The sequence below is a fragment of the Trachinotus anak genome, unplaced genomic scaffold (assembly GCF_046630095.1).
Source record: "Trachinotus anak isolate AG129_WGS33_773 ecotype Australia unplaced genomic scaffold, CSIRO_AGI_Tana_v1 ptg000011l, whole genome shotgun sequence".
Lineage (NCBI taxonomy): Eukaryota > Metazoa > Chordata > Actinopteri > Carangiformes > Carangidae > Trachinotus > Trachinotus anak.
Genome location: NW_027273862.1, coordinates 22,656,655 through 22,676,292, shown reverse-complemented (window position 1 = coordinate 22,676,292; position 19,638 = coordinate 22,656,655). Strand labels below are relative to the sequence as shown.

The 19,638-nt window shown below is 41.4% G+C and overlaps 2 protein-coding genes across 2 annotated transcripts; one reads left to right on the top strand and one right to left on the bottom strand.

The window, feature by feature from the left end:
* The first annotated feature begins 2,819 nt into the window (after positions 1-2,819).
* LOC139627869 (uncharacterized) lies at positions 2,820-7,774 on the top strand. Its single transcript, XM_071489029.1, has 7 exons — positions 2,820-4,224; positions 5,115-5,327; positions 5,414-5,609; positions 5,732-5,956; positions 6,108-6,250; positions 6,657-6,792; positions 7,473-7,774. Exons 1-7 carry the CDS (start codon positions 2,969-2,971, stop codon positions 7,668-7,670), a joined length of 2,367 nt encoding a protein of 788 aa, XP_071345130.1. The 5' UTR covers positions 2,820-2,968; the 3' UTR covers positions 7,671-7,774.
* A 239-nt stretch (positions 7,775-8,013) lies between these two features.
* Positions 8,014-19,279, bottom strand: usp8 (ubiquitin specific peptidase 8). The gene is made up of 19 exons (XM_071489028.1): positions 19,142-19,279; positions 18,268-18,448; positions 17,625-17,769; positions 17,401-17,486; positions 17,138-17,279; positions 16,367-16,409; positions 16,049-16,220; positions 15,659-15,821; positions 15,359-15,500; positions 14,585-14,859; positions 13,980-14,492; positions 13,710-13,784; positions 13,243-13,541; positions 12,742-12,963; positions 12,388-12,598; positions 10,940-11,176; positions 10,460-10,602; positions 10,140-10,272; positions 8,014-9,634 (listed from the first exon to the last, which is right to left on the bottom strand). Exons 2-19 carry the CDS (start codon positions 18,369-18,371, stop codon positions 9,476-9,478), a joined length of 3,264 nt encoding a protein of 1,087 aa, XP_071345129.1. The 5' UTR covers positions 18,372-18,448; positions 19,142-19,279; the 3' UTR covers positions 8,014-9,475.
* Between the last annotated feature and the right edge of the window lie 359 nt (positions 19,280-19,638).

Genomic DNA, 19,638 nt, shown 5'->3' with positions numbered 1-19,638 from the left:
AGTAAACTTCAGACGAATGATGGCAATAGTGGGATTGTTGTGAAATGAACATAGGCACTTTTGGGGCTAGTACTTATTTTTGAAATTATGATCTTGATGAAATCTCTTGTTTTTGTGTCTTCATTGCTAAATATGTCTGCATTTCACAACCAAATAGAATAGAAAATTACAGTCTTCAGAGTGAACATATGGTGAATGTTGCAAAAAAGACAGCATGCTTTGTCAAAAAGACAGAACTTACGGCTGAATAACTTTGCTGAATTTGACCAGACTTTCCTTGCTGAGCTGATTTTGAGTTGATGTGAGGAGCTCTGAGAAACAAGAACACCACCGACACTGATGCTAATGCAGCTGAAACCAGGGAATTCACACATCTGCACCTCTACACCCCTGCAGTCCTAGCCCAGCACTGCTCTTTCTACTGGTGAGAAAAGTAGCAGCAGCATCAGTTTTACACCTCATTACAATCGGCACACTGCAGAGGGGGGGCCTCTGGTTTAGACCAAATGCAGACAAATGGAGACATGCTGATATGCACCATCTACAGGCAAGCAAAGCAATAGCTTCTACAGTTGTGACACTTGTGTCAATTCTTTGAATGTAGAGAGTAGCTCAGGTTGTTTTTTTTTTGTTTGTTTTTTTTGTGTTTGATGATTTGTCTGTTAAATTATAAACCTGTAAATGTTTAACAGGAACATATCCCAGCGAAAGCAGAGTTATTGTTGCCAGGAGCGTCATCCTGCACACAGAGAAAGTTGGTCCTGACTACATGTGGCACATGGCTTGGTGGCTCATTATAAGGATCATAAATTGAGTGATCTATGTCAATGTTTTACTAACACTGACTCCTGCATTTGTAACTGTATTCTTGATGGCCTCTTATTATGTGGAAAACCGATTACTCGGTACTAATGGATAAACATTTTTGCCATCAAGTGATAAAGTTGTGGTGGCTGTAATTTTCTTTGCCTGTAGGTGGTGATATTATCTGAAGTGGTGTTGCTATTACTTTCCTGTGAGGTGAGGCAGGTTGTCCCATGAAGAGCTGATCTGACAGTGACTTAACAGCTCCGACCTTGTAAGAATGTGCAGCCTGGCAAATATGAATTGTTGACGTAGCTAGAGAGACTGTTGTGTTAATTTATCCCTGGTGCTTCGGTTAACCTCCTTGGACTGATAAATCTGGGTAAGAAAGCAGATGAACAGTATTTGCTTTTCCTTCATTACCGCTGCTGACTTGTCCTTTGAACAAGGTACCTCACCATTGGACAGCTCCATTGATGCTGCTCACTGGCCAAAAAATCAAGCTGTGGTTGCACTGGGCAGCTCCCAGGACCGAATGTGTGTAACTCCACAAACTGAAGGTTTCTATGGGACACCATGAAAAGAAAGTCATCACACTACCTAAAACCAATCAGATACTGATACTCGAGGAAATCAGAAGGTGAGCTGTTGAATTATAGAGCTCCATGACCTTTATCCTCAATGTCAGAATGGCCTGACTTCATTTTTCAATAGTTGTTTGTGCCAAAGGAAAACACAGCTGCTTTGTAAGATTTCAGTTTGATGCCCTGCGACACTGTGCTATGCTTTACTGAACACACACTTTTGTCTGATGTCACACCTGTATAATCAATGACTGACTTTTTGATGTTGATACATAAAGGAGACACTGTTAATAGATCAGAACTGGTATCAACTTTGTCGTTCACGTTCAGAATAATATTGTGAGAGCTCACTAAGTTTGCCTTATGGATTAAAAGTTGTTCGACTTTCCACTCATCTTAATTGCAAATACAAACGGGTGACAAACGAAAAGAAAACCAAGATAAAGTGTCTTAGTGAGGAGCTGTGCCATTGCGTGCCGCCAGAACAGCTCTCAGTTCTGCTTGGCATTGATTCTTTTCTAGAGAGATGAACACCACTCCTTCAAAAGATATCCCCTCATTTGGTGTTTTGATGAATGTTGGTGGGGGGCACTACCCTTTTATTTACATTTAGATTACAGACTGTGCCTTTAGGAATAAGTTTGAGAGTTGCAGGCCACTCCAACAACAAGATATGCCAGCACACCAAAGAAATGAGCAATTCAGTGCAATCTGTACAGGTGACACTGGGACAAATATCAGAGACCTGGTTACTTACAACTCCTGATACGTATACCTTTAGCTTTGTCCTCCATCCACATTTGCCAGTGCTCATGGTTGGGGAAGACAGTGAGAGGCTCACATCCTTGCTGCTGCACCAGCGGCCCCTACTGGCTGCTCAAGTCACCTGCATGGACCAGGGTGGGACATGAGGGAAATTACAAGCAGAACTGTTGAACTGAAACCGGAGTGGGCAGGTGGAATGGATAAAATAAAAATATTAAAAGACAGGATAAAGAATACTGTCTTTAAAAAGTTCCTGCATCTGCATCTAAAAATTATTCTACAGAGACCAATCCAGTGGAGTGTATGAAAAATGGCTGAGATCTCAAATAATGGCTGATAGGTACATTATGAAACAAACTGGTTTGTTTGCTTCTAAAGTCATGCACAAAGAGGACAAAAACACGTCATGATAGCTGCACTGTGGTCAGTGTTGTGTTTTCATAGGTTGCCAAGATACTGTTGACTGGTGACAGTGAATCCCTGGTGATTTACTCCAACAGCAGATTCTCATGAGTGTTAGTGTGTGTTTCACCTGGGAGTATGATCAACACGCACACATACATGTATGCACAGTACACACAGTTGGTCAGACGCCCTGTAGGATAAGAGAAACACCCTGAGTACACTGTGTTCTGCGTCTGTTTATCTTCTCCTTTAGCCGTCACACTAAACAGGCTGCAGGGAGGAATTTCAGGCACAGTAATTACATTTTTTTGTGGCTTATATTGATGCCTTGTCATACTGGCTTCAGATCAGAGGCCTCTGTTGCGAGAGAAGCCATCGCTATTTTAAGACGACTTTTAAGTTAGACTAAGATGAAGGCAAAGGCTTTGTCGGTGAAGGAGTGCGTCTGGATGTCAGAGGAGTGCCACCCTGTGGATGAGCTGCATAGAGGTAACCAGAGGGACAGCCTTTGTTTACCAAATATCTTCAGGTCCAAAAAAGTGAAGCCACTCACCAGGATTCAGAGCGGCCCCACTTACCAGGTTTACTACACAGCCAGAGAGCTTCTGCTGGAAGTGCTGGACAGAGGAGCGGTGCGGGAGCTGATCAGGAGAGCTGCTGGCGTGAAAGCAGGAGCAAACCGTCCGTCATACAGCCAGGGCAGAGAGCAGAGCACAGATCTCTCCGAGGAGGAGTACGTCGAGGCATTAACATGGTTCTCTATAGTCCTACAGAGCGGTCTGTCTGCAGGAGACAACTGCAGCTTTGGCTCTGAGCTGACCCTAAAACTGGATGGGTGGCAGGGTGTCCTGAAAAGGAACAGCTTCCAGACCAAGCTCCTGTCACTGACCAGGCTGGAGGATGGAGACAAGTTGGAAGCCCTCTCTGCTTTCTGTAGCCACATCACCAGGCGCTACCAGGCCTTGTACACACCTGGACAAAACCTGGCTGTGAAGAAATACCAACTTTCCTACGAGCAGGGTCCTTGCCCTATCCACCTTGCCCTCCTCTGTGACTTGAGCTCAGGGTTTGTCTGTAACATGTATCTGTACTGTCCAGAGCAGCTTCAGAGGCGGAGTAGGAAACCCGTAGTTGAACATGTGGTCGAACACCTGCTGAGACCTTTCTGCAGCCACAGACACCTGGTTCAGCTGGACAGCTCTGCTTGGGTGGAGAGCAGACTCACAGACATCTTCTCCGGATTCGGGGTCAATATCAGTTTTGCTCCCACAGTTAAAAGGCGAGCCACAGACCCAACATCATCTTCATCTCCACCCATCAAGCCACATCAGCGGAAACAAACATCCAAGGACTCATTGTCTCAACTCGTGGTCCACCTGCAGGGCTGGACTGGACCTGCTCTACTTCCTCTGCCAGACCTGAAAGGATCAGTGGTAGATGTGTTTCTCCCGGGCCTCTGGGCGACACTACACATGATCTGCATCAACACATTTGTGCTCCACACTCTGCAGAGACAGGGCTCAGGCAAGCAGGTCCACCTGACAGAGTTCACCAGGACTCTGGCCTCTCAGCTGGCCGTGGACAGCAGTGTCACTGTGCCTGTTTTGCCACGGCTAAACAGCAGTTCATACCAAGAGACAAGTTTAACAAATCTTCCTAAACAAAGGTGAGTCTTACTCTGTCTTATAGTGTCTCAATTTGAACTAATAATAGCTTTCACAATGTTAGATAGAAAACCAAAGGAATGCACAGCAATAACTTTCTATTTTTGAAAGCATTTGATCTCTAAAAATATTTGTATCAAAGCTGACTGTGGAAGACTCCATTATTTTGAATTGAATTAATTTCATTGCAACTTTAGCTGAAGTCAATTCAGTACGACTGCTGAAGTTCATCTACAACAAACAAATCTTTAGAAAAAAAGCTTTCTTTTGTGCAAAAAGCAGTGTGTGTACTGTTAATCTCTCTATTATTACATATCTTAATGGTATAATTAACAGGGCTGCATGATATGCAAAAAAGAGTGTGATTATTTTGGCAGATATTGTGATTTCAGTTGAAATGGTAATTTTTGATTCATTTTCACTGAAAAAAAATTATTCAAAATTATGATGATGTGATTTTGGTTGGGTCTTGTACCAAACAAAGAAGTTCCTTTACATGTGGAGAATACGATTTGTGGGCCAGGGTGTCCTTGTAGCACCACAACCCTACTTATTTCTTTGGTCACTTATATTTCAGAAAAATATAAGTGAAAAATCCCATCACATTTTCCCAGAGTCCAAGGTGACATGTTCAGATTTCTAGATTTGCCAAAATGCAAATATATCAGATTTATAATAATTTAAAACAGAAAATCAACAGATTTGAAAAGTTGGAGCTTGATAAACTACTTTACCCATTGAATTTGCAGAATTGTTTGATTAATTTTCCGCTGATGAACGAAACAACTGAACTATTCAGACCCAGGAAACCCAGGTTTTTTGATGTTGTGACTATTGAGACTGCACAGGACTAGAGAGAGTTATGTGGTCTGTTCTGTTACTGCTCTTACAGGACGAACACTAGCAGCTGTGGTCAGGTGATGGACAATGAGAGAAAAGGCTGCAGCTCTGCAGTGAGGCTGCAGGGGTGGAACAGACCAGGAGTGTGTGGTTTGGACAACTCCGGAAACTCCTGCTACTTAAATGCTGTGCTGCAGTGTCTGTGCTCCACTGTGCCCCTTGTGGAGCACCTCCTTAATCAGGACACTCGCAAAGAGCTGGCAAGGTTGAGACCACCCACCATCCCTCTGTCTGCCTCCACTGAATGCTGACAGTTATGTTTTCCCACAGGCTTAACCTCTGTTCATGCAGGTCTAAGTGCCGGGTGGCCGAGGTGTTTGTCCGCCTGCTGGAGGAGATGTGGCTGGGAAGGAGCTCCAGTTGTGCCCCTGTGGAGGCCAGATCTGTACTGTGCTCCATCCTCCCCCAGTTCAACAACTACTCCCAGCAAGATGCCCAGGAAATGCTGCTCTTTCTCCTCAATGCACTCCATGACAACCTCAAAAAGGTGCAGTCATGTCTTACTGCATTTGCACTCTGTCACTCACCACATATCCCTCTGTGGCAAATCACTGCAACTACTGAAAGACTAAAGCTGTGTGTGTGTGTGTGTGTGTGTGTGTTTCCAAGGTTGCAAAGCACCAGATGCGCTCCTCCATACGACAGCCGAGACAAGACCAAAATAGAAACTGTGCCACTGCAGTGAGAGACTCTACCATTGTCTCACAGCTGTTTGAGGGCCAGCTGAGCTACATGACCCTCTGCATGCACTGCAATCACCAGGCACACAACACACAGACCTTCAATGTACTGTCCTTACCAATTCCAACAGACATCATTAAGTGCTCCATTCAGGTACTTTTTAAACAGCTGCAGGTGTTTGTAATTCCCATTGTGCACCATTAAAACACCACTCACACTGTACGCCTGTCATGGTCTAAATACCGGTTGTCTTGATCTTTCTGCTCTGTGTTTTCTCACTTCGTTCTGTTTCTATGTTGAGCAGGATTGCCTGTCACTCTTCTTTGAGCAGACTATCCTGACCGGGGTAGAGCGGATGCTGTGTTCAGTGTGCAGGGTGAGGAGAGAAACAGCAGTCCTGACTTGTTTGGACAAACCGCCTGAGATCCTAATGCTGCACCTGAAACGGTGGGTGGAGATGTAACATCATCTGTTAAGGTAACACTTGACAGCGGGGCTACATGTTTAACTGATGAATCCTTAGTTATCCTGAATGAATGCACGAGGTGTAAATCTATATCAGTGATAAAACATTGTCACCTAAAAGTCCACGTAATAGCTGGTCTGGGGTTTTCAATCGTGTGACTGAGTTAAAGTTTACTGTGCCTTCAGTATGTATTAAGGTCTATTGAATAACAGACCTGTACATGAATGCATTCATTCAACAAGAGTCGTGTATTCTTTTTGCACTAATTGTTGTTGTGTATTCTATTAATAAAAGCTACAACATCTAAATTCCCTGGAGATATTTGAGGATTAGCTGTAAACCAATAAAATCTTCTTAAAATCAATGATATCTTTATCTCCTCTGCAGGTTTGGTTGTAAGGGGAAGAACCAGGTGAAACTGAGGACCAATGTTGTGTTCTCCATGAAGCTTGATCTCACCCCATTTCTATCCAGCTCAGTACAGAACACCTTGTATTCTTCATACCGCCTATATGCTGTTGTGGTGAGTAAACAGACACACACAAATATTTTAGGAACTGTATTTGCTAATTTAATTGTTGAATCATGTTAAGGTGAAATATCGTTTGGCTGCTAATTAGATGGCAGTATTTTTTTAATTAGCCAATAATGGCTGATTAGTTAAATCTGGAAGGTGTAGATAGAGATTTTTTTTTTTACGCTGAATTGCTGCACCATTGTAAGCTGGGCACATGTCTAACTGCCTTAGCCCAAAAATAAGTCTCTCACAAATGCAATTTAATGAGTAATAGTTGTTCATCATTAAGGATTTTTATTTTTTATAACATGACAGTTTAAATTTTTTGTGGTTTGTGTAGTACCTTATTTCCCCTTTTTTCTCATATTTCTTTAGGGTGGCGTTATGTCACAGTATGACAATGAATTCCTACAGCTAAGTCATATCTTCTTTGCAATGCAATTTGTGGCTTACATGTGTTTTGAGACTAAATTTTGGGAGGACAGTCTAAATTTTTTATTTTATTTTTTTTAATATAATGGCTACACACATATGGAAACTGTGAAAAGCACTAGTTAAAGCAATAAATTATATCTGTATGAAATGACATATTGTCTGCAGAGCAATGGGGTCTGGCCTTGTCCACTATTTCTGTTTTCTTTCTGCCTGGGGATTTTTTAATGCAAATGCACCCTCTCATTCTCTAGAACCATGCAGGTCACCTGAACATGGGTCATTACACGGCTCTGTGCCACAACGCCTTGACCCAGACCTGGCACTGTTTTGACGACTCAGCAGTCAGAGAGGTCCAGGACAGTCTTGTGCAATCTCCAAATGCATACTTGCTGCTCTACAGCCGTAAGCGTTTCCAAAAGCCAAAGATCCATGGACTCGCAGCTCTCTAACCAACAGGCCAAATCCATTCGGGGACTTTTCAACTCATCTCCCCGCATCTTAATTTATGCAAATTTAAAATGTCTTTGAGTCTGCTCCCCATCAGTAGACCTGTATTCAGGCAATGTCTTATGGTTTCTCCATACCTGTGCTTCAAATAAATGACAATATCTACCATTGACTTGTGTGCTACTATTATGGCCAGATAATTCTGTGTAACATTTGTGTTCTATATTGACTAATGCCGCATGGATACAAGAAGATAAACATGGCTATGTTTCATTCAGCCTGTCACCATCGTGCCAACACTGAACACTGAAAATATCTTGAAATGCTCATTTACACACAAACAAATTCTAATTTGAAGCAGTTTTAATAAATAGTCATATGAGTTGTTTGAGGTTAATATAATCATTATATCTGAAACAAATTTTTTTTGAGCATTAAGAAATAAAATCAACATGTACAAGTAAAAAGAAAACATTATGATCTCATGCTAGGCAATAAAACTGTAATCAGGAAGTAGAGTCAAACTCTGCTTCCTCAGATTTCTGGTCCATTCAGAAAAAATATCAGTATAATGTGTGCTTGCTTGTCAGTCAGTCGGTCAATCAGCAATGCAGGCAGCAAATGTTGACACTAACACACTTGTACAAGTGAATAAGGTCAATTTCTCTTGTCTTCATATTCTCCTGGGTCTGAACTAAACACAGTAACAATATTAATCAGATAAATCAAAATCCAGCCTCCTACAAACATGTTATTTCAAAACCAGCATCGCTGGTGTAAGCCAAGGAAGATGCCAACTTATCCCAGTAATATTTCCTCTAAATAGTTTGAATATAATAATGTAAAGAGTTAAGTATGTTTAAATTTAGAATAAATTTTACAAACTTTATAGAAGCAGGTAGGTTTTTGTTTTTTTTGTCACTGGCTGGACCGAGCAAGACGGACAAGCTCTCAGCATCGGTATCATTTTAAAGCATTCTGAGTAGAGTATTAATGTCTGCTGTTAAACAATCTAAACAACTTAAACTGATTGCATATTGTATGAGTGCAAAAGGGTGGCTAATATGAACAAGCAACAAACAAACAATCTCCATTCCCTCGTCTCTTTAGGTAGAATGCAAAATTCAACACTCACAGTCTCTTCTGTCCCCTTTAAGATCATGTTAATCATTAGAAGGCTATAGAGTTATACCCCAAAACACTTGCTTTGTCTTAATGAATATGGTGATACTATGATGGCTGCTACTTTCAATGAAAAAAATAATTTGGTCACTTAACAGATATTCACCTTGCCCTTGGGTATTTACATTTTTGAATGTGCAATATCAGCATTGGTAAGTATGTACATGCCATCTAACTGTTAACCCTGGTGTATACACAGTACAAGAAAGCTGAAGATCAGTTCTGCAATACGGTCATCCACACTGCAATGGAAATGAGAGTGAAGAGCATCTGAACCAGCTGTCAGCCCTACAACACAACCACCAAGGTATAGAATTCAAAGGAGCATCTGTTAAGTCTCTAGATGATCAGTAATATGAACAGACAGCATGTTTTAACAGCTATAGGGTCCTCTAATAGCTGAAGCATTGCACAGTGTGTCTGCACCATTCTCCGATCTGAGACAGACCGCATCTGATGGCCACTCGCTCGAGTACGTCCTCGCGTGCACACACACGACTAGTTAATCCACAACTACGTGCACCAGGTCCTCAGAGCTGTGTGTTTAAAAAGAAAAAAAAACAACCTCTAGACTTGAGCATCGCCGCTCTGGTGTAGTGTTCTCTCTTCATGTCCTACAGCTCCATCACAGGGTGGAGTAAAACAGGATGTATGCCGCGGAGGACTTGACGGAGGAGGTGGAGATATCGGACACCTCGTGGTCATCAAACTTGTACCAGCGCTGTTTGATGGTGTTCTTACAGTACGCTGTGTAATGGCCGCCATCTAAACCCCCGTAGTGGTTCTGGTAGTAGAAAAGAGGAAGGTTAAGTTTGTCTAAACAGCTACATAATCACATTTAATTGTGACTTAGAAAACACCTGGGACTAAAGTTCTGAAACAAACCATCCAGGTTACCTTGTCTTTCCTATCAATTTGTTTTGCTGTCAAATGGCCACAAACATTGATATACTCATGGTACAGAAGCACCATGTTATTGTCTTATATTTCATCTATTAAGAACTCTACCATAGGACTGATGGCTTTATGAAAGATGTGAAAGTACATAGCAATAGCAATTATATCATATTTCATTGTGCTGTATATTGTCTGGATCTCTTATCCTCTTTTAAGTTTGTATTCTTCAGTATATTTTTTGTTATTTTACTAGTTTTACATTTTGGTTCAAGGATATACTAAGAGTAAGACTGAAGTTGCTTGGCCTCTCCTGTAACGTATTCTTGATAAAGTTTTCATGTTCTTTTTGTAAAAATACACTTCCCAACAAAATTCATTTCACTTCTACTTACAGAAACTCCATAAAGGTTGTATCTCTTCAGGTTCTGCTTGGGTCCAATGACATATTGAGCCAGGTCCAGGGTGTCTAGAGGGAAGTCTACAGAGGTCTGCAGCTTCTGCTTCCACCTACCCTCATAGGAAAATCTGCAGAAATTACACCCATCAAAGAGTAAGAGTGTCAATGTGATAACACTACAAAAATGGACAAAAATATCAGTCAAGATCAAAATTTCCAAAATTCTTGGAAATATTTCAGTTTCTTCATTTAATTTACCAAACTGTGTAAAGATTAAAAAAATGGTTGTACTAAAATTAAGCTAAAAGTTCAGACCGTTTTAAATGAACCAGGAGAATGGGTGGGACTTTCCAGATCTCCAGTTTCTTGGTGGAATCTCTGTGGGCCTTGCAGTGTCTGCAGAACACCTTGTTGTTGTCGGTCAGCCTCTCTTCCTTGGAGAACAGCCTCAGACAATCCTGCCACGAAGCAGCAAACAGTTCAGTATTACAAAGCAAAACGGTGTTACAGATTATAGAGCTTCATTTTGGTTTTGATGATTTTTTTTTTTTCTAAACATAGAAATTCAAGAGCATAATGGTGCAGTCAGAGCATTATGGTTTATGTGCTTGTCAAGAGAAAGAAACTCAAAGTCATTTGATGGTTGTACAAGTTTGTCAGTTTTGTCTCAACAATTAATCTGAATACTGTAAAGCAAACTGAAGATCTCGGGTAAAGGATTTAACCTGAATCTTTTAAAAACAGAGGCAACTCCTGACACACACTTTCAATGCATATGTTTAATATCTGACTGACCTGCAGGGAGCACTTGCTGGTGGAGGCCAGAGGCAGCGACAGGTACATAAAGGTCTCAAACGTCCGTGACTTGCGATGGCAGGTCAGACACTGCACAGTGGACTTGAACTGGCCCTGGAACAGCGCAACAATGATGGACTCGTTCAGCAGCTTGTGTTTGCTCCAGGCCAGGTCAGCTGCTGTCTGATCATCCAGATGGTCGTTTTCCTCCTCCTTGTACCGCTTCCTGTTGTCCGCCTGACACCAGAGACGGAAAAACAACATGATAGTACACAGAACAACTCCAGCTTTTGGTGTTAGTAAAACCTTCCTTCATGATCACAATAAAGCTCAATGACTGATGGAAGATACAGATTACACTGTTGTAGTTATAATATTGCAGTTAGCACTGAAAAAAGAGCTCAATGAGAGCCACAGGCCAAATTTCTATGTACAAAACTCTGTATTCAACACCCATCTGATCGCTTTCACTTTCATTAGCATGCAGTTCAGCCAGTTTAGTCTCAGTACAATAGGCAGGAGGAAATGAGAGGCAGGCTAATACTTGCTAATTAATATCTCATTAATTAGTCTGACTGAATTATCAATTAGCCTGGAGAGACAAAGTGGACTGGGACGGGGCCAGCCTGATGGCAGACAGGTCTAAACATCACACAAAAGGGACGTGATGAGATGGAGTGTGTCATGAGAAATGCACATCATAAGCTGTTACACCCTAACTTACATATTGCATAGTAAAATGGGGTGGATGTGCTACTCCAATTCAACCCCAGGTAGAGACAGTGTCACAGTATCTCCATGCCCCCTGTTTTTATTCTTTGACAGTAGCCTTTCCTACAAAAATGTCTTTAGAAAACAATCAGGTATTGATATTTTAGCAAGTTTAAAAATAAAAAATATATAAATATTAAGCAGGAAATGGTCTTTTTTTTAACTAATTCACCTATTCCTTTCCCCCATTCAAATGCACATGAAGCCAATAAAAAAAAAAAAATATCAGTCAATACAGGCGATGAGGCATGTCTTGGGTCTACATGCAGAGGTTCTGACAGAGCATCAGTCCAGACAGATGCAGACACACCACACTCACACTGCTGCAGGAGGACCAAGGACACACAACTATTTACTTACTCTCTAATTTGCCATCAAAATGAAACCCAGTGAAAAAAAACAGAAAGAAGGAAAATAATAAAAGACTAAGTTTTTATTGTTAACAGGCAAATGTGCAACAATATACAGGGGTAGCAGAAGGCAAGCCTTAGACAGCCATGGTTGAAAGGAATAAATTACTAAATATTTCCAACTACTCAATATTTAAATTAGGGCTGGCATATTTAGATGTAAATGTTTCTGTTTCTTTTGCTCTGAACAGATATCAAAATGTTTTGAATACTTTTAGTTTATGGTGAATATGTCCTTAAGTTGCATGAAACAAGTGTGTGCACTACCTTGTTGAGGTCCTCATGCAGTCCATCCATGAGGAACAGCAGCAGCTCTTGGGAGTCTTGCTGGTCATAGCCTGCAAACTGCTCATTAATCTTGCCTATGGTGATCTTGAAGTCACGTGGACTGATGCATTTGTACAGACCAGCCCAAAGGGCCTTCATGATCACACCAAACTCCTCTGCCACTTCCCCTTTATGACCAAGGATATTGTACCTGGCAGAGGAAGAGAACAGAGACAGACAGAACTCAATATTTTCCTCATACATGATCCTTGTGAATTTCCCCACTGTGGGACTAATAAAGGCCATCTTATCTTATCTTACATGGAAAGTAATTCCACTTATCTGGGCCCTGACCTGTTGATGTCCTCCAGGTAGCAATTATTGTTGAAGTAATCGGCCATGGCTGGAGTGTTACACAGACACTGCAAGATGGAGTTCATGTAGCATGTGTTTCCCAGGTTACGAAGGCCGGTGAGTGATGCACCCAGACCTCCAAATGTAGGATTCAGGTTGCGAATTTTGGCAGCTGATGGCCGCACAATCTCCACTTTAGAATAGACTTTAGCACTGGCAGGTCTAGAGGACAGAGAAGCACAATTAACAGATACCAGACTAGTTTCTGCAGCAATAAGACCAAAGGAAATGGACTGTGTAATATATCCAATGGAATATAGTGCAGTTAGATTATTATAATAATGCATGACGTTGTTCACTTATCGTAGTGGCTGAAAAATCCTGAGCAAATATTCATATGTTCATATTCAAATGTCATAATATAAAAAAACTGAGATGAAAAGCACAGACAACATGTATGCATATTTGCCTGTTGTATCATAAAACATGTGTGCGCCATACTTGGTTTCTCTGTTGATGGTTGGTATGACAGCAGCAGTGGTCGGGGCAGTGGCCTTCTTCTGGGCCTCCTCTCTCAGGTCCTGGCTAATATCAGGGGAGGAGTATGAGCGTTTCAGTTTAGACTGTTCCCGCTCACGTTCCCGATTGGCATCTGGCTCGGCTGGTCGTGGTTGTTTCTGTTTAACTGTTGGTGGTGTAGAGGGTGGGGTCTGTGGAACAGTGACCTCAGGAGGATACAGGTGGACACGGTTGGTTGGGGAATGGTAGTATCTGTATGTCCCCGTCACTGTGTCAAGGAACTAGCCAAAAATGGAGGGGTAAACATGAAAAGAAATGGAGCATTAGAGAGAGTCTGACAATCAGGCACAAGGGAGTAATTATTTCTCAATTAAAACACATGCCTTTTTAGCTTTCATCTCCAATAACTCCAATTGACTCAACATATTTCAGGTTTAAATATCTGATACCTTCATCCAACCGTCTGGAAGGCCTGGCACACTCCTACCCATCTCCTCACTCCTTGCTCTCGTCAGAGGCTCCCTCTGTGGAATTAACACACATTCACACTGACTTCACTTAAAGTTTCTCTATAAAGATAAGCGAATCTATGGTTAGCACATGATCCCTGCTGTGTGATTGGGGGAGCACTGGATGCATATGTTGTCACTATTGAAAGCACAAATGTTAAAGCTGCCTTTCACATTCAAGAGTGAACTAACTGACAGAAAAGGACTCACCTTAATTTCACTAACAATATGGTTGGGAGCAGGCGAATCCAGAGACATACTCTTTGAGGGTGTGTCCGAGTTCTGCTCCTTTCCCCTCCTCTCTTTCTCCTCCCATGCCCTGTTCTCTTTGTCTTCCTCTTCTTCTGCCTTCTGCCTTTCCAGTCTCTTTTTCTCCAGACGTCTTATCTCCTCTTCCTCCTTCTTTCTTTTCTCACTTTCCTCTCTTTCTAGCCTTTCTTTCAGCTCCTTCTCCTTTTGTTCCCTTTCCCGCCTCTCCTCTTCTAAACGACGCTCCCGGTTGCGTTTTTCCTGCTCTTGCTTTGCCTTCTCCATCACTGCCACCGCCTCAGAGTGTATCTGACTTTGTTCCTCTTTAGACAAAGAAGTGTTGGGTATGAAGGCTGGTTTGGCTGAGCGGTCAGGGACAAATGGGCCGTTCTGGGTGGAGTCCTTCGCTGAACCATTCTGACTTGGCCTAGGCTCATCTGACACGGGGACAGAGGGTTTCTTGGCACGGTCAAACTATGAAAGGAGAACAAGAGCATAAAAAAAACTTACTAATAGCTTATTAGAGCTTATAACAGCTTCACTAATTAACAGGGTTGATATAATACCTGTGGTAGGGCCTTGGCTCTTGCAGGCGACTGGCTGGATGTGCCTGCGGCAGGACCCTTCGTATTAAGGTCTAGACCAGAATTTGTGGACACTTTGACGGGGGAATCGACAGTGTCTGGCAACCTGTCAGTAACCATGGAAGTTTTAGATGTGGGGGGTTCTGCTGGTGTCACCCCATTCACCAGCATGGGAACTGAGGGCTCCTGAGGCTCTGGTATGACTTGAGGCGGCGTCGGAGGCTTTTGTTCCTCTAGGGATGGGTAGCTGAAGTTCACTGTTTAATACATCAAGGAAAATACATAAATCTAAAGAAGAATTATTTCTCAGAAGACTAGAAAGTCTGGTTACATTAGATATGTAACACCAGACTCATTCCAAACTGTCTTTGCGAACAAGTCTGTGTGTTTACTACACTTTGCCAGTGGCACTTTTCTATAGAAAGAAGCTAAATGCTGATTGCAAATGATTGCTGGAAGGATTTTAATATGCAGGATGGGATCCATTTCAGAAAACACAAGCATAGTGTGGGATACAGGGTTCAGAAATACAGTAAATACTTGTGGGGAATCTGAAGAGGCTAAGGTATGACATTTTGATAACATTCATGACCCAAAAACATACACTTTTTTTATTCCCTTGTATTTATAATTTCCTAAAATGACAGAATTTTTGGACGGCGCTACATTAGTACTGCTGCTGACCAGTGCCTAATAAAATCACAGAGTGCCATAGCTGTAACACGTATGCTGTGCAGGTGTGATAGTGATACTCACACTGAGGGAGGGTGCTGATTATATTCTGTCTAGGGGGTCGAACTTTGGCATTGGTTGTGTACATGGGGTAAAACAACAGCCAGTTCTCGTAGCCCCCCTCCAGCACCAGTGGCTCACTACGCAGGATGGTCATGCTGTCCCACTGTGGAGTGTGAAAACACATCATCAAACCTTACAGGAAGGAGTTACACATAAACAAGTGCACAAAGGCAAGTAACACACACACACACACACACACACACACACACACACACACACACACACACACACACACACACACACACACACACACACACAAACCTTATAGAGGGCATCTTTGAGGCTCTGCAAGGTGGTGCCCAGTGTAAGGTCAGTGACAGAATTGAACCAGTCCAGCAGTACTATATAGTCCACAAATCCCCGCCGCCTCCAATGCTCTTTGGACACCTCTGGTAGCTTTGTCTCAATTTGATTCACAGTGATTCTGAAAAGTCATGCAAATCCAGTTCAGAAGGTCAGGTTTAGAAGTTGATACTTTTTCTTTCATTGTTTGACAGATAATGACAAAATCAGAGTTAACGGAAAAACAATTTAACAAATGGAAATGAGATAATACATTAATTCATATTATCAGTCCAAAAACCAGATTACAAATGCAGTGCCAGATGAAGCAATCAGGTATGAAGCCTTTTCTCCAAACCCCATTCTCACCCTGGGGTTACGGCCTCCTCAGGCACGCTGATGCACGTCTGGGCTGGGACCTGAATGTGAGACTCCTCAAAGTCCCTGTGGCTGCGGGCATCCATAACAATTATTGTAATTGTCTGGTCCTTCATCATGTGGAAAAGTTTCTCAGCTGTGATTCCACCAGCTTGCGCCACAGCTGTCAGACAAAGGATCATTAAATGAACACAAGACAAAACTGTAACAAATTTGAAAAAGACTTGTCAGTTTATAGAATGATTTTCAACAATATCTCAGAAAGAGCTACACAGGTTTATCAGACTTCTTCTGCTTTATTCTGCTTACCTTTTGAGGTTGCATTCTTCAGTTCATTCTGCTCTCCTTTCACCTGACATACAAAGACGAAAAATAGACGCTGTATTAATCATCTTGTTAACACATGAACAATATTGACTTGGTTGATTGTGTTCGGCTTAATTTCTCCTTACATAAAATAACCTCAAATGATAAAAGAATACCATTACTCGCAATAATGCTATTCAAATACTTGCTAATAATTAATGTTGCTGTTGTTACTGGTATGATGTGAGTGTAGAATTAAAAGTGTGGAAATTCAGTGAGTATAAGTTCAAACAAAAACCAACCATGTTAATTTAGATTACAATGTATATTGTAATGTCTGACAGAGCAGAGAAAAGTTTGAAGGTTTTAATTAAATACATTTTTAGAGCTTTTTGTCTCAGAAGGCAAACACATATGTGGCACAAGTTTTATTTGGCTGAAACTGAAACTACAGCTTATACATCCACTTGCAAAACTTAAAATTTATTCTCAGCTGTAGGTCAGGTCTTTTGTGAGGGTGACCCAATTTCTGATTGTGTTTGCATAATCCTGACTGTTCTACTTGACTATTAAATGGGCTGGTGTATTAACTGTGCTTCAATTTTAAAGGCATGATAATCACTCTACTTGGCCTAAATTCAACTTACCACATAGTCTGTAAATAATATGCACGCATACTGTAGTACATTTCATTGTAATTAAGCGTGTGCCACATGTGAATATGCTTTAATGCACAGACACCACAAAAGTATATGCAGTACTTGATGTTTCTACCTTTTTGCTGTCCTTCTTGTTTGCTGTTGATGCTTTTGGAGACGCTCGCCCACCATCTTTCTCAGTTATTTCCTCTATTCTTTTCTTCTCCTCTTGTCTTTCCTTCTCCTCAAGTTTTTTTCGAACCTCAACTTCCTCATACCTGTTTGAATTATAAGAAATGTAAAGATTTGCTGAGTAAAACAGAAAAAAATGCCATTAAATAATAATGTTACATACATTTACAATGATGTGTACAATTGAAGACAGCCAAAGCATCTAACCTGAGTTTAAGGCTTTCAGAAAGCTTCTCGGCTTCTTCAATGGCTTTCTTAAAGCTTGTTGGCCCAAGCAAGGTCATGTAATACTCCTTTGTACATTGGAAAAGAAAAGAGTTTCTTTAAAGTTACTACTGGTCCATAAATCTTTACATTAGAAACAGTGCACCTTTTGTTTGGTAATGAAAATACTCCGGAAGAAGTTACACTTTTACAATTATTAACTATACCGGTTGCTGTTTGTATTCTGGTCTCTTCTTGATGATGTCATATACTGTTAAATACTTCATGTACAGCACGTAAGCCTTCTCCTCATCTCTGTCCAGACGACACTCCTCTGCCGCCTTGAAGATTTTGCAGGCACTCTGTACATAGCTGCAATAAAAAAATACTTTCAAAACCATTTCATTGGTTCATGTTTTACTGAGGACCTTTATTGCACATTATCCCCATCTTTTTCCTCTCAAGTCATGATGCTAGAAGCAGAGACAAATCCACACTTCCTCTGCATTATGAGGGTGTTTTAAAGGGCTTTTGATCAATCAAACCACTGGTGTCACCTAATTAAGTTCATATGATCAATTAGGTTGACATCACTGCACATGCACCTATTTTTGTTAAACAATAATCCCCTTCCATCATTTGTTAGGCAAAACTGGTACAAAATGGCAAACATTTTTGGATTCCAGCCTCTCAGATGTGCCGATTCAATACTTTTCTTCCTTATCACAGGAAACTGAATATCTTTGGGTTTTGAAACGTTGACAAACATGACATTTGAAGAAACTGTGAGACAATGTAATGTGAAAAATAATCTGCATCTTAAATGATAATCAGACACCTGATATCTGCAAACATGACAGCTAGGGTTACCTTCTGGTGCTAGTCTTGTCTGGCTTAACTTCAGCCTTTTTATTGAGGTCTCCCAGAGATGTTGACAGGTACAGCTCTTTAACCCCGGTGGACACTGCAGGCATCTTCGCGGGTGTGTTCAGCTACAGGCAGGCAACCAGTCAGTCCTGTTCACAAGCTCTGGACATCTCTAGAAAAATGTCTGTGACGACAAAAGAAAGTGAACACTCGCTGCTTCTAAAACATCCAACTATTCCTGTTCCGATAACTATTACTGATTAGCATTAGCATTATCATTACAGCCACTGTTTAGCTTTCAATATTATCAGTAACGTCTTAGCTTGATATGAGTTAAACGAACTGAGTTTTCACTTATCCTTACCCGTCATGCAGCATTTAAAACTACCAGAACTATTATACACTAAGCTAAAAACATGACATATTGATAATAACTTACATGCAAGTAGCTTTCACTGTTAGCGTATTAGCCAACATTAGTTAGCCTGTCGTTGTAGTTAGCTGGCGCAGAAAATGTCAACAATGACGACAACAACATTAAATAGTTTTCTGGCTAAGCTTAGTCTTGACTGGATAGCTGCCGGTCAGCTATCTGTTTACTAGACTGACATCTTACAGCACAATTAATTTACACAAACACCATAGAGCTAATTAAATGTCAACTTAGCTTTGAAGCCATCTACCTACGTGAGTTAGCAAGCTAGGCTCTGAGCTCACGCAGTTAAGCGTAGGGTTAGCTACTGTGGCTATTCAACTACAGCACCGGTAGACACGGATATAATCATGTTCGCCAGTAAAAGCATATTCTCTAGAAATCACGCCGACTTATAAATAGTGGCCAAATGTTTGGTAAGATAACGTAAACATAAAAACATACCTCTCACTGATGCGTTGCGTACACTTCAGCTACTTTTTAGACAGCTGGTTCCTGATTTCTTGTTGTGCCTCCGCCTCCTCCTCTTCTTCTTTTGCGAGATTTGGCTGCGGCTGCCACCCTCAGTGTCGCATTACTGCCACCTTGTGGAGTTAATTTCACACTTCACAGATCACTTTCTTTGCCCTGTCCCATCCATTCCAATACTAACCTCTCTAACCCATCCAAGAAAAAAAAATCCCCTCCTCTTCTGCCTTGCCCACAGCCTCCTCAATCTTTTTTCTTCATAGCCTGAACGATTAAAGCTTAATGAAAGTGTCCTCTGTCCCACATATTTCCTGCATGCTATCGTCACACATAAATTCTTATCATAGACACCTGTTCACAAACACCAGTCATATGCATTCCTGCAATGTGTAGTGGTGTTTCTTGCAATGCTCTGCACTCTTGCAAAGTCTATTGTGTCATTCTGATGCTGCATGTTGTCCACCTGTTGCCTG